The 15615-nt window shown below is 38.9% G+C and overlaps 1 protein-coding gene across 1 annotated transcript in view; it reads right to left on the bottom strand.

Annotated features, from left to right (window-relative positions):
- The window catches only part of CLTC (clathrin heavy chain), a 210295-nt gene that overhangs the window by 40031 nt on the left and 154649 nt on the right, over positions 1-15615 (bottom strand). Inside the window, exons 15-24 of the mRNA XM_033921311.1 lie at positions 12683-12808; positions 11517-11659; positions 8389-8623; positions 7952-8074; positions 7651-7796; positions 7126-7309; positions 6733-6925; positions 890-1047; positions 635-799; positions 282-389 (exon numbers count right to left, since the gene is read on the bottom strand). Coding sequence (XP_033777202.1) covers positions 282-389; positions 635-799; positions 890-1047; positions 6733-6925; positions 7126-7309; positions 7651-7796; positions 7952-8074; positions 8389-8623; positions 11517-11659; positions 12683-12808 — 1581 coding nt within the window. The remainder of the gene's footprint in view (positions 1-281; positions 390-634; positions 800-889; positions 1048-6732; positions 6926-7125; positions 7310-7650; positions 7797-7951; positions 8075-8388; positions 8624-11516; positions 11660-12682; positions 12809-15615) is intronic.

The following is a 15615-nucleotide window of genomic DNA, read 5'->3' as shown; positions in this document are numbered from 1 at the left end:
TGTCTATGAATGAAACCATCAAGCTTAAGCACATACACAAACATACAAAATCCAAACACCAAAGACAGGCAGACAGGCTCCTGGGCAGGAAGTTTTGGTGCTACCTCAAAGTTTGTTCCAATTATCGTCTAGGTTTTGGCATCCATATAACTGGGCATATAACAATGCTATTTTAATCCTATTTTACAAGCAGTGTTTCAGTGTAATCTTAACACAAATTTGTACAAGTCCCTTTCAATGTCTGTTTTCCGTCACTTCCAACTACTTTCCCACCCCATTACCTGGTAGTAGTTGATGAGTTCCTCCAGTTCATCTGCATGTACCACAATATGAAGGCCACACATCTGGGCCAGCCGAAACTCTTTCCCATCAACACAAGCAAAGCAAACCTAAAATTTAACATTTACGAATTAAGTTTTCAAAAGTTATGTTAAACAAGACAAGTAATTCAAAATTGGTTTTTGGCTTAAAAAGAAATCCACATTTATACCACAATCTTTCATAAATGAAACAATTCAAAATATAGCTTCAATATTTTTGTATTTCCTACATTTGTGTTATATTTGGTAAAATATTTAACCCACCAATCCAAACTAGGTTATTCCAGGTGATTACAAAAACAAGAAACAAGTACCTCTTTCCATGTGCGAGTACTATTGGCTTTCCTGGCACCATCAACAGCTGCTTGATATTCGCCTAAGTGAACCAGTGTTGATGCTAACCGACCAAAGTTTGAGACATTGTTATACAACAGCTTAGCAGCATCATACATTTTTTCATCATAGCAGCGATCACCAACCTAGAAAAGAAAGCATAGAGTATTATACAGATTCCAAAAATTAAGCAAAATATGTTTCTTTACCAAATTGCATGCAACAGCAACACTCACTTGTTGAATGTGGGCATTGTTAGGTCCATTGATAAACTCTTCTAGTTCAGCCAGGCGGTTGGTTTTAGCCAGAGCAAAGATGAGTTCTGTCTCCACATAAGACTCCCGGGCCTTTTTGCGTGCCATCTGCAAGTATTTCACCAGCTCTTCCCAATTACCTGAAGAGAAGTTAGTTATTTTCAGTATAATTTCATAGCTTCCAGATAACAGGTTCCAAGTGAAATATGTAAAAAGCAATTCTTCCTTAATATAACCTTCATTTTGTTTCCTTAATATCAATGGATCCAACATTGAACTGGATCATCAGAACTTGCTTATTTGAAGTAAATGACAGCAGAAACGCCAACTGAAAAATTCACTAGATTCTATGGATATACTCTAGCTGCCAGCTACAGAAGTCTGTGTCCACTTCTGGGATATTTCTTAATCAAGTCAGTTTTTGTTCTCTCTCACTGCTTTTCTACTATCCTGGATAGAGAAGTAGATGATCCTAATCCAACATCAGCCTTCATCCTCATGTCTTACAACCAAGCTTTATAAACGGGCTATAAGACTAAAACTAGAACATATAACCTCTTGGATCCCTGTGGTCTTGCTGGCCAACACCCAGTTACCAACCTGCTGTCAACAACCCAGTTGGCTTGTCAGTTGCCGCCTGCTGGTACTATCTCCACACTATTTAAAACCTACTCTATCACTTTCATGCATCCTTTATGTGCTATTTTGTCTTTATTTCTCTCCTTGCACCTACAGTGCACCTTCTAATCTTTCCTACCACTGAAATACAATGACAGACAAAATTATAAAGCCCATTTAGTTTGCCTGACTTTGATAATATGTGGCATACCAGTAGCCTTTTTGCTTTTTGACTTCTATTGACAATTTTATTTTCATTAATTTTACTGGGAATCTATTCCATATATATATTTTTTTTTAATTTCAATTCTGAAAGAATACAAGTGTTAAGACATCTCAGCAACCCCATTATAAGATTCATTCCAATAGAATAACTTCCTCCTAAATACTCTCTCCCCCATAAAGAAGATTAATTCTCCAAAGATTTCAAATAACCCAGATATTGATTGGGGTATCCCTATTGCGGGGTCTTCTAGAAGTAGGGAGATCCTGGATGCTCTACAAGGAGAACTGTTCCAGCAGTTGGTAATGGAACCCAGGCGGGATGGGGTCATACTGGTATTAGTGCTTACAAACAAAGTGTTTTTGATGTTACAGTGGGTGATCATCTGGCATCCAGTGATCACTGCATGGTACAGTTTAATATTAAGATGGGTATAGAGAAGGCTCATTCAAAAGCAAAGGTTCTAGACTTTTAAAAATATGAACTTTGTTAGGATGGGGATTTACATCAAGGAATTATTGTCTGGATGGGAACGTCTGGAAGGAGTGGAAATGCGGTGGGCAAAACTGAAAGGAGCAATTATAAGGGCGACAAATCTTTTTGTGAGACAAGTAAGTAAAAGGAAAAGGAAAAGGCCGCTTTGGTTTTCAAAAGTAGTAGCTGAGAAGGTAAGGAATAAGAGATTAGCTTTCATAAACTACAAAAGATTGCAGAAAGAGGAAGAAAGGCAAAAATATCTGGAAAAGTTAAGAGAGGCTGGTTGTGTAGTCAAGAAAGCAAAGATGCAAATGGAAGAAAAAATAGCTGACAAGGTAAAAACAGGGAGACGAGACATTTTTTAGATATATTAGTGAAAGGAAGAAGCGCAAAAGTGGCATTGTGAGACTCAAAGGTGAAGGGGAGGAGTATGTAGAAGCGGATAAAGAAAAGGCCAAATTGCTTAATAATTATTTCTGTTCTGTATTTAAGGCTGAAATGCTGGGAGCGGAACTGCAGAAGATAAACGTGAATAGGGATGGAAGAGTAATAGACAGTGATCGATTTTCAGAGAGTTGTGTTCGTGAGGAGCTAGCTAAAATAAAGGTAGACAAAGCAATGGGGCCAGATGGTGTACATCCGAGGGAGCTCCGCTGACTGACCTTTTCAATGAGTTTCTAGAGTCGGGAGTGGTACCAGAGAACTGGAGAAGTGGAAGTAAGGAAGAAGTAGAGAATTACAGGCCGGTAAGTCTGATTTCTATGGTAAGCAAATTAATGTAAACACTTCTAAAACAGAGAATGGTCACTTTTCGGAATCCTTTGGATTACAGGACCAGAGGCAACATGGATTCACAAGAGGTAGATCTTGTCAGATAAATCTGATCAATTTCTTTGACTGGGTGACCAGAGAATTGGATAGAAGATGTGCACTAGATGTGGTGTATTTAGATTTTAGCAAAGCCTTTGACAGTGTTCCACACAGACGTCTAATAAATAAACTGAGTGCCCTCAGGATGGGTCCCAAAGTGACAGGCTGGGTCAAGAACTCATTGAGTGGAAGGTGACAGAGGGTAGTGATCAATGAAGATCATTCTGAGGAAAGGGATGTTACCAGTGGTGTGCCTCAAGGTTCTGTTCTTGGGCCTGTTCTTTTTAACATTTTTATAAACAATATTGCAGAAGGGTTGTCAGGTAAGATTTGCCTCTTTGCAGATGATACCAAAATCTACAATAAAGTAGACACGCCAGATGGTGTGAATAACATCAAGAAAGACCTGGTAAAGCTTGAAGAATGGTCTGAAATTTTGCAGCTAAAATTTAATGCTAAGAAATGCAAAGTCATGTATTTGGGCTGCAAAAACCCGAGGGAATGGTAAGAGAGAGAGAGAGAGAGAGAGAATGGTTACTGCAGATGGGCAGACTAGATGGGCCATTTGGCCTTTATCTGCCATCATGTTAGTATGATCACGTCTTCGCCAATTGTACTATTCCATTAGATCACACAGCTCTTAATCTATACATCACACACACTGCATCTTATCGCCTCTCAAATCCCCGATGATCGATTAGACCAATGGTCCCCAGCTGTGTCCTGGAGGACCACCAGGGCCAATCAGGTTTTCAGGCAAGCCCTAATGAATATGCATGAGAGATTTGCATATAATGGAAATGCCAGGCATGCAAATCTGCTCCATGCATATTCTTTAGGGCTAGCCTGAAAACCCGATTGGCCTAGTGGTCCTCCAGGACAGAGTTGGGAACTACTGGATTAGACTGTCAATTCACCACCAGCACCAAATAAGCAGCTGACATAATAGTTAATCCTTGGATCCTTCCAAACCTGGGACTTGACAATAAATAATACTACTTCCAAAGTCAAAAATTTGGGATCAATACTGCTGGATTACTGGACACTCTCACTACGTGCAGAAAGGTTCTATGACCTCCATACTTCTGCCAATAGCCTCCTTTCCCCACCTTCAGGATCCTTTGCAGCTCTGCAGTTGCATAGTAGCAATATGATAGAAATTAATATGTATTCTCTAAATACTGCTAGCAATTGAAAAGTTTTGCCACTCTTAAAATTTGCCTGCCCATTCCTTTGGCTTCAATTCTCTCCCTAAAGTCAATACATTTTTTTTTTTTTAAATAAAGTAGCTTGCTCTTCCACCTTCTGGCATTCCGAATGGACTAAAAGCTACAGATCATCACAGTTCATCTGGGAAGCTAGCAATAATTCATGTGTTTTCTGAACACCTATCTTTTGTTCAATTTTATGTTTTGATTGATGCTTCCTTATTTACAGGTTAAATAATAAATTAAGTCTCCCTGCTCCAAGCTAAATTTTTTCCTCAATTTTTTCAAAAACTTTACCACCTGCCACCACCCCTTTTCCCAGCAATAGAAACTGTCCCATACATACATTCCTACTTCTCCACACCTCTTAAAATTCTAGCTATCCCACACCCTTGTTTAACTCATTCTTCTTTGTATCTGATAGGTGTATCATATGAACAGCATCTCCCCTGGAGTATTTTTCCCTGCAACATGCCCAATTACACAGGATTCAAGTTCAATGTAAATTTCCTTTCCTTCCTGCCAACTAAGGTAGGTGATAACAGTATATACTCTGTCCAAAAATCACCCATTGCTTAGGTTGACCTTCCTGCCATTCCACTATAGTCTGTAGTAAACATGCCAAATAGTTCCACAAATTGGACATTGTCAAGCCTCTTTCCTTGGTCCTAATAAGAAATTTACCTTATCCTTGAAGGGCACCTTTTTGATACATATTTTCCTATACTGATACGTTTAGAATCCTTTCTTAATCTGAGCAAGTAATGTCTGAAAAAAGTAAATATATTGTGGAAGCACTGTCCTTATTATAGCCTCAATACTGCCCAGTCACAGAAGATTCACCTTGGCCCAGTTCCCCAAATCTAGGGATACTTTAATATCAAAAAAGGAAATAGTTTGGTGCCAAAATAAATTAGATTAATCCTGTATGCCTAAGAATCAGATTAACTGTGCAATCCATTTAAAAGGGAAGGACCTACTGTATAAATTTGAATATAAACTGAGGTAACCTTCTCCCCCCCCCAAAAAAAAAGGGGGGGGAAAAGGTTAACTAATATAAACCGAGGTTAGAAACTTGGGTTATCATTGTAAGCCAATCTACAAAAACTAGGCATTTTTGCCATACATTTTAATACATTTAACTTTACAATGTCTCCTTTTAATTTCTTTGCTTCCCCGACATAAACCTTAAAAAAAGAAAAGATTTTGTATATAAACACTAAACAAAAGACTAAAAGGTCCTTTTATCAAGCTGCGGTAGGGGTTTAACGCGCGTAATACCGCGCGTTAAACTGCCTGCCATGCTAGCCGCTAACGCCTGCATTGAGCAGGCGTTAGTTTTTTAGCCAGCCGCGGGGGTTAGCGCATGATGAAATGTCCGACACGCTAACCCTGCTAACGCAGCTTGATAAAAGGACCCCTAAGACATAAAAATAGATAAGTCACAAATCAAAGATAAAATCAAGCAATATGGCACTTAATGTATAGCATAGCTGAAACATAAATTAAAAATATTACAGCATATAATATAAGAATAACCACAACACTAGCAGATAAATACTAAAATGATATACGTTAACTAAGATAATAATTATTCTGCATAGTCCAATACTTTAACCCCAAATCCCAACCCTCTAAACCCTTTTCCCCCCCTCTAAAATGTCTGATAATATAAATCAAAATACCCTCTTTGAAGATTACATCCCCCCTTAACCAGCACTTCTGTTCCTGACCACGCCCGCCTGGCACTTCAGTCCTACCACCTCCCTAGCCACTAACCTGCATTTGTTTTCATCCCTGCCCAACGGGCACTTCAGTGCTACCACCTTCCTACCAGATGACCGGCACATCTGTCCCTCCCTCTGGCTGACCCGCACTGTTTTTACTGGCACTGTTATTTTCCTGTCTGAAGCTGAGGCCAATGCTGTGTATTGGGCCGGAACGGGGCCTTGTGCATTTGTGCATGCTCAAGGCCTCTGCTAGCTCCATTCCTTTCTGAGATTCTCAGGGAGGGCGGGAATAGTCCTGGAATAAAGTGGGATTGTACAAGAACTGACCTATTATCAAATAGCCCTCTTTATTTTAGGTGTAAATCATATTTTACTCACAAAATAATTAATGGGTAAAAGTGGCAACAAAGTCTTGTTTCCTTGTGCAACTGTTCACATACAGTATAATTTAGAAAATCCATTTTGTGTACGACTGAGATTCTGATAAAACCACATATGGTTTCTGAATTGCCTCTCTACCATGTGTCATATTTTGAAAAAACAAAATCCACCACAGCCTTTCATACCTAGAGGCTATATGATAAAATCATTCTACAATAACTTCAAGGAAATGCAAAGAGTGATTTAAAAACTAAAGATCCTGTTTCCAGGCAGTTTTATGCAGGGTACCAGAGTTGAAAATGTGGAAACATCTCCTACCACTGGCATTAGCAGCCTGAACAACTTCCATGTAGGAAGATGGATCATCTGCCTTGATATACGAGTCAATAGCTTCCTTGACCATTCCCTTCTGCAGTTGTGCCTTTGCCAACTGGCTCCATACAGCTGGTTCATTGCATCGTTCAGCAAACTCATAAGCGCGGTCCAGATTTCCAATGTGTTCAATCAGTACCTGCCAATAAAGTAAAATGCATCAAATCATGGAAATATCAAGTCAACAGTCCAACATTTCTCACTCTTCTCCTGCTTTTAAATGGATGCTTGTCCAGGAACATGTCTTTCACATGCAACCACAAAAATTTAAACAATTCTTAATGACAAGAAAGTATTCATGTAAAGGCATATAAAATTTTCTTGGATGTAAATTCATACCTGCACAGCAGAGGTGTTCACATCAAATTTCCTGAAGATAGCAAAAGCTTCCTCAAAAAGTTCATTACTGATGGCAATATTAGCAATATCTGGGGCATCATAATTGTCTAAACGATTGATGTATTCCATAACACGAGTACGGTCAGCCTTGATGGCAGTGAGAATGAGGAGATTCTGTAGATTTCTGCATTAGAAGGAAAAAAAGGAAATCTATGGCTCCTGAATAAAGTTAAGTGTCTTATAGGAAGTTCTGTACTAACATTAGGATTCCATGTTACAGTTATTTAAGTCTACCACCATTTCAATACCAATGACCACAAGGGCAGGGGAAAAGAAATCCTGTTGCAAATATTGCTTCTCAAAAGTTATGGGAGAGTTTGCTCTTTGGCAAGGGTGCTGGTAAAGTTTATTGCATTAACAAACTAAGCTGGACTGTAGGTATTTTGTCAAGCCCCATGCCTATGCAGACAGAACTTGGTTTCCTCCATTCGTTTTTGTAAAAGATAAATACCCTCACAATTGTACCTGTGTTCACTGAAAACAGAGTTATCTAGGACAATTTTCTCCAGTAGTTCAATGAGTTCATTGGGAAGATCTGCAGTCATGAAGGCTTTTACTGTAACCGATACCTCTTCAGGGTCCTGAGTTTCAGACAGTGCTGTTTGCACAACCTATAAAAAAGGAAAATCAGAATGGAACCACAAATAAAGGAAAAAAAGTATGCACAGTCTGGCATGGTGAAAAGATAATACCAGATCATAGATACCAGATCATAGATGCCAGATCATGGATTTATACACATTTAGCCCACCAGAAAGACACTTACCTGATCAATAAGAGGTCTCCTGTAAGGGTTGCTTTCCAGCAAGACACTAGCCCAGAGCTCAGGGTCCTTACGACGTACTAGATAGCGTGACAAGCTTTTGAAGAGAGAATTTTCATTACATACCTGGAACATAAAAAGATTGACATATCTACTATATCACAAAAGTAAACTTATTCTTAACCATAAGATGTTAGCATGAAGTTGTTTTAACAATCCTATTTTCAGATTTGCCCACAAAGTGAGTTTTCTTAATCTTTATATACTGTCTTGCTGTGGTAAGGCATATCCCTTGACTTGTCTATTGAGCTATAGAAGATCTACCCTGTAATGCCAAAGGTAGAACTAATTTCATCAAATGTTGTAGATTGAAGTTAAAGCAACAGTTAATCCACGTTTTAACCATTCATATGACTAATTTCAATACAGAATATACTTACATTGATAAGTTCCATATCACACTGGCCCCGCTCATAAGCCACACATGCCAGATGTGGGTCTCTCTTTTCACAGTACTTCCCAACCACTCGGCTGTCATAATAGGGGTTCTCACGGAGAAATCTTTCTGGGTTGTTGTTGCTATCAATGTAGATTTTGGCCAGTGCATTATGGGTAGCTGGTTCCTCACATCCCTCATGAATTCTAGATTCCAGCCAGGGTAGCAATAGTTTCAACCTAAGACACAAACCACTCCCATTATTTCCTTCTTACTGTTAGGGTAAATATTCAACATAACTTCATTAAGAAAATGAAGCAACATATCCAGAGATAACCAGGTCTTACTCAATGTGTCACATTCGCTTGAAGACTCAAGGCTATACTACATTTATGGGACACTGTCAATACATGGAAGTTGCAGGTTCCTCCTTTATAGAAATATGCAGTATCACTTCTTGAAGTGTACATGACAGACTCCACTTTAACAAGATTTGTATCTCAGTGAGAATTTTATACATGTTCAAATAGCAAAGTGGTTTGAAATTGGGTACTATGTAACATTTAAAGTCAAAGGAAGATGGGACTGTGGTCATGGAGGTATTTCATCAAAACTAAGGCACTGGATATTTGGTCTAACCTTGCTGGAACAGTTAATAAAGAAGTTGACCAAATCTATGGGATAAGTACTAATCAAGGTTTTCTCAGACCAATTACCTTAAGGAACCCGTCTATGGTGATGCCAAGGAAAAGAATGTGGAAAAAAATTTATCCTACGATATGGGAGTTAGAGGGTCTACCTGGAGATATCTACTGTGGAAAGTATGCCTTAGATTGGTGAGAATAAATGGGATCTTTGCAATGTGGGAGGATTGTTCAAGTAACTTTGGTCCCAAAGCTCAGGACAAAATATTGTCAGCTGCCCTGCATACAAAAATAAGGAGACTTAGCCAGTTCCCTTTTTTAATGGGTGTTAATTCTTTCCTCAGGAATAGCATCTCTCAGAATAACATTTATTAAATAACTTGTCAGTGACACCTATTATAATCAGTCAAATGGCATGATTGCATCAGGCTGGAGTAGAAAACCAAGTAAAGAGGAGCAATTATGCTTGTGAATTTTCTGGTGGTAGCATGAGAGGATTGTAAAGTGGAAAAACCATGACAACATGAAGTTTGTCTGTAGTTATGTCAGTTGGGTCATGATTGCCGAGTGACAATGCCGATGGCACAATACTATGCAATGTTTTACTCAGTCACTGCACCAGCAGCTATATTATATGAAACCATAAGCTATGAAGGATGCTAAGCTCACCTAAATGCTGAAGGAAACACTAGTCCCTTATGGTGGATTGTCAGCTCCAGAGGTAAGCATATATAACCAATATGACAATCAGGATACACCAGTGGCAGTGCCAATCAGAAGATGCACCCCTAATGATATGTGCCAGGCTCAATGAGAGAGTTATGATCTGTGTAGGATATGTGAAGATCAAGATATTTAAGACTGGTTTATCCACCTGAGCTGTGACAGGGGTTCCATGAGACATTAGTTTTAAGAGACAATCTACAACACAAAATGGATGTAGGCATAGAGAAGACAGCTTCCCTGAGGCCAAGAAATGTCCCTCTTGCCACATGATACTATTAACACTTCAAGTGGTTGGTTTTATTTTATTTATTTATTTTTCAAGTATAGTACCTAGATATAAAATATCCAGTAGAATTGTTTCAGGATCCTTTGGGCTGGGGCCTTTTGAGGAATCATTAGCCTTCAAGGGCCATCTATTTTCCTTTCCATGCCGTTTTGTTTTAATGAGAAGAAAAAAAAAAAAGTTTGCATACTCAAATCCATTACTGCTTTAACAAGAATGTGACGTAGTCTGAGGGGGGAAGAACAATGGTCACACAGGAAGCAGCACTCAGGCATGCCAAGGATCTTGAGACTTTCAGACTCAGAGAGCAAATCTGATCTCATACCATAAAGATATCACCCATGCGTGGCTGATTTTGTTGTACCTATTCATAGAGAAAGAACACTCAACTGAAATCTCTCCTTATGAGTTAAGATCAGAAAGAAAGGATTTCCATAAACAGAGAAGTTGATGCTTTAATATCATTTAAATAAAAACCTACCTATCGTTTGTTGAATTTCATGTGTTTTCTCCTCACTGCCAGTCTTTACGTATATTTGTCATGTTGCAGTATTAAGAGATGAGGTTTAGATGAGTAGATGTTAATAATAATAACAACAATTTATATACCGCAGGACCGTAAAGTTCTATGCGGTTTACAATGATTAGAAATGTTACAGATTGAATGGAATAAACAAAGTACAGACTTAGTGATTGATAGTTCAAGAGATCGTTTGTTGAGGACTAAGATTGTATAGGTTGGTTTTCTAAGTATTTCAGGAACAAATGCGTTTTTAGGCGTTTCCTGAATTCCCTATAGGTAGTAGGCACGAGTAATTGTTCTAGGTCTTTACCCCATAGTGCTGCTTGATGTGAGAAAAGATATTGGTGATGACTTTTAAATTTACAACCTCTAACCGATGGGGAAACAAAGTTTGGGTGAGAGCTTCGCTTGTGTCTGTTGGCTATGAAAGAGAAAAGGTCTGTTATATATTTAGGGGCTAAGCCACAAAGTACCTTGAAGCAAAAACAACCAAATTTGAATTTCATACGTGCCTCCATCGGCAGCTAATGTAGAAGTCGGTAGGAAGGTGTTATGTGATCAAATTTCTTTAGTCCACAAAGAAGTCTAACCGCTGCATTTTGTACTAGTTGCAATCGCCGTATATTCTTCTGGGGGAGTGCCAAGTAGGCGATGTTAGAAAAATCAAATTGACTCAGTATAAGGGATTGTACCAGAATTCGAAATGATGAGACATCGAAGTAAGCTCTGATGGATCGAAGCTTCCAGAGAGTGAGAAAGACTTTTCTAACCATCTGGAAGCTTCGGTCCATCAGAGCTTACTTCGACGTCTCATCATTTCGAATTCTGGTACAATCCCTTATACTTAGTAAGGCTCAAAGCATACAATTCCTTCCTTTGTTTTATTGGAGTGGTTTATATTCTGTTCAATAAAAAGATTTTAACATAAATAAGATTTAACATAACTAAAAGCCTACCTATTCCTTTTTTCTACTTCAGCCACAAGTTCATCAGTTGAAAACTGACCCCTCACAACAAGAATTAGGCTTTTTATTACATCTTCAGAACAATCTACATCCAGTAATCCCCCAATCACCACTGGCAGACGGCTTGGATTTACCTATAGAAACAAAAGGACAAAACACAGGGAGCTCTGAACCCTAAAATTATTGCCATTATCTAAAAGCAACTGTTAAGATAAAAAGTAGTTCTAAGCTACAAAACCACAATGCATTTGTTTAAAAAGATGACTAGCCCTATGACCCAGTGGAAGCAATGCCTGCTGTGCATGGTTATGAAACAGGGTGGCACTTCTGGAACGATTATTTTTGATACATACTCATGCGCTAGACAAATAAAAAAATAGCATGGTATTACCCTTTATTCCATCCCTCTCCCCCAACTTGGTGCCTAGAGTGGCTGCCCTTCTTGGCCATTCTTGCCTAACTTTACAGGACACCTGGATGAAATTTTTGAGCCTGTATGCTCTTTGGGCCTGGCAGACAGAGAAAGCACCGATGCTATCCTGGCTTTATTGAAGTAATGTAGTAGATGGGCGGTTGAGATGTAATTTATAAGCTGAGATGATATAATCATGATTTTTGCTGATGTATGTGATTTTTAAGATGTTCAGACCCTGAAATTTGTATATGATACGGTGAGCCTCCTTGGATAAAGGCAGATTAAAAATGTCTTAAATAAATAAATTGCTCAACAGTGAAACCTACTAGAAATATTTAGAATAAAGATGACTTTCTTGAACTCAGACATGACATACCTCTTGACTAAGGACCATCACCATGATGATTAATTTACATTGGTGAAATGAAGGATTAAAAAACACCAACCCAACAACATCAGCAAGAGAGATGGGAGCACACCTATATAGGGTATGGCACCACAGTCCCATTAAGAGATCTGCTCTAGCACAACATGAATACTAAAAGAGTAGGAACCAGCCAGGTTAAAAAATAAAACTATATTCAGCAGGCATGTATATGATATCTCAGTATTTGTGTGGACTGTTCTTAACATATTGAATACAAGGTTTTTTTGTATGGTTAAATTCTGTTCCATATGACAAAAATTCTATTCATATGGAAAAGCATTTGCTCACTGTTTCATGATGCCAGTTTACACTTACCTTCTGCACATAAATCTCAATGTATTTTTGAAGGTTGTTTCTGTACAAGTAAAGCACCAGGTCATGGACAAAGTCAAAGCGATCACATACAATAATTAAGGGCAGCTGGTCTGTAAGCTTAGCTTCCTGCAATAAGAGGGAAATAAAATTAATTTTGTTATAGCAGCAGACTCAAGCCTTTGAATTTTACCAAAATGTTAACTTATGTGGTCCAAAATTGTTCTCTAGAAACAAGTTAAAACCACCACAGAGAGACAAACTGGCTTTGTCCTCTGGCTCAGGCTGTAGTGCAAAAGATTTATTTTTATTTCCCAGAGACCAGGTCTGCTGCAGAGGCAACACAGCAGCTGCTAGGGTAAGCTAACATCTTGAAATCAAGCATTCCTTCCTGGTCATCAGAACTAGCAATTTTCCTGGTGCCACCTGGAGATGGGGTAAGGGTTTAAAGAAGGAGAAAAGTGAAGGGAAAAAAACGTACTTTTATTCATATCTTGCACATGTCAGTGATGCCTGCCTAGAGTTCTGATAGAGCCAGGACAGCTGCACTCCACAATTTAACTCAATGGGGTGAGGGGGCAAATAACTAAACAGACAAGTTGTTCTAACAAACACACAAAAAAAGTAAAGGCCTATACATCAGGAAATAAACTATTACCATGGAAAAAGAGGATAATCTCAATTAACTGATTAAATTATTGAAATAGCCTCGGCAATGTTTTGCTTTGCAACAGTAACCCACTTTGGACTTTTTACAGATTTATAAGCCAGAGCATACATTGAGATCTGGGAAGGAAAAATTGTGTCTTTATCTGTTAATTTTCTTTCCTTTAGACACAACAGATGAATCCAGAGACTAATGGGATAGCGCACATCTACCAGCAGGTGGAGATAAGAGAACTGATTTTCAGGTGCCTGGCCAATTAGTATCATTCCTTGCCCAAGCATTAGGAACCACAAAACTGCATACAAAAAAAACTTATTTCCCAGAAACAAAACCAAAATCAAAGAGTAGCTAACTATCAACCATAACAAGAACAAGAACTATGAAACTACCCAAGAGGGAATCAACAACAGATATCCAGACTGGGGAGGGCTCTGAATCATGGTTTCAAGGTTTATTACAAATTTCTTATACTGCTTAATCCAAAATTCAAAGCAATTTACAACAAAATAATCAGCGCACAATAATACAAAACAGAGAATTAAAAACAAAATACATATCATTACAGGGGATTGATTAGTAACAAAACACGTACATTAGACATACAAAAGTAAAAAAACAAAACAAAAACAAGATGGTAAAAAGGGAAGAACTACAATATGTAAAGGAAAGAACGAATAAGAAAAAACATTGGGAAAGAGGGTTGAACTAAGAACAACAGTGAGATTTTGCCCTTACGAGGGCAGTTATGTTTCAAAAGCATCTAAGAATAAGAAAGTATGGTTCTATTTTGTACACTTGTTGAAAGTTTAAAAATGAATAAAGATTTATAAAAAAAAAAAAGAATAAGAAAGTTTTCAACTTTGACTTAAGGACCTATCAAAGTTTCTTCCCTTATGTAATTGGGAATGGAGTTCCAAAGGGAAGGAGCAGTAACTGAAAAATTATTAGATCTCAAAGTATTGATATGTTTTAAAGATGGAATATTAAGTAGGTTTTGGGCTGCAGAACGGAGAGATCTGGATGGGCTATATGAAATGAGGCGTTTATCGATGAATTCTGGCTGATTACCTAAACGGGTTTTGAAGGTTAAGAGAAGAATTCTGTAGCCAATTCAGATGCATCTGCTGTGTCTAAAGGAAAGAAAATTAACAGGTAAGACATAATTTTTCCTTCCTTAGCAACAGTAGCAGATGAATCCAGAGATTCACGTTGTGAAGTGAAAGCCGCCTCTGCAATGACTGAAGCGCCAAAGGAAGCCTCCCCACACACTGCCACATCCAAATAGTAATGCTTAGAGAATTTATTCGAAGATGACCATGTCGAAGCCTTACAAATTTCCTCCAAGCAGAATCCCCTGGACTCAGCCTATGAAGTCACCATTGCCCTGGTCAAATGAGCATGCAGATTCGCTGGCAATGGCTTTCCCGCCGACAAGTAAGCAGAATCAATGGCCTCAATGACCCATCAGGCCACCGAAGCCTTTGAAGCTGGCATGCCCCTCTTGTGTCCCAAAAACAAGACAAACAGGTGATCAGAATGCTTAAAGTCATTAGTAACCTGGAGATAGTGTAAGAGCATTCTGCGCACATCTAGAAGCTGCAAAGAAGGGAATCATGACCCTGAAAGAGGGAAGGAAAAGAGTGATTTACATGAAACAGTGACACTACCTTCAGAAGAAATGACTGGACCATCCTAACCAATACTCCGGCAGCCGAAAAATGAAGAAAAAGGATCTCTGAAAAATAGAGTCTGCAACTCCGACAGCTACCAGAAACACTGTTTTCAAAGTGACATCTTTGAGGGTGGCAGAGAGTAAAGGTTCAAAAGGAGTCCTTTGCAACCTACCAAGCACCAACCTAAGACTCCAATCCGGACAGGGTTTCTGCAAAGGCAGGCGAATGTGTTGCACCCCCTTCAGGAACCTCATCACTTCTGTCTGTGAAGCCAAAGAAGAGCACGATACCCTGCCTGTGTAACAGGCAATAGCCGCCACTTAAACCTAAAGGGAATTGTATGCCAACCCTTTAGAGATGCCATCCTGCAAAAAGTCAAGGATGCGAGACAGAAGCCTGAAAGGAGAAACACCCTGCTGTCTACACTAAGAATCGAAGACAAGCCAAATCCTAGCATAAGCCGTGGACGTAGACCTTTTCTTTGCTTGTAGAAGGGTGGAAATCACTGGCTCTGAAAAACCCTTACGCCTCAGCCTCGACTGCTCAAGAGCCAAGCCGTAAGACCAAAGCGGGAGAGATCTTCCATCCGAATTGGA

The sequence above is a fragment of the Geotrypetes seraphini genome, chromosome 15 (genome assembly GCF_902459505.1).
Source record: "Geotrypetes seraphini chromosome 15, aGeoSer1.1, whole genome shotgun sequence".
Classification (NCBI taxonomy): Eukaryota; Metazoa; Chordata; class Amphibia; order Gymnophiona; family Dermophiidae; genus Geotrypetes; species Geotrypetes seraphini.
The sequence above is the reverse complement of the archived record's forward strand: the minus strand, read 5'-3'. Positions and strand labels throughout refer to the sequence as shown.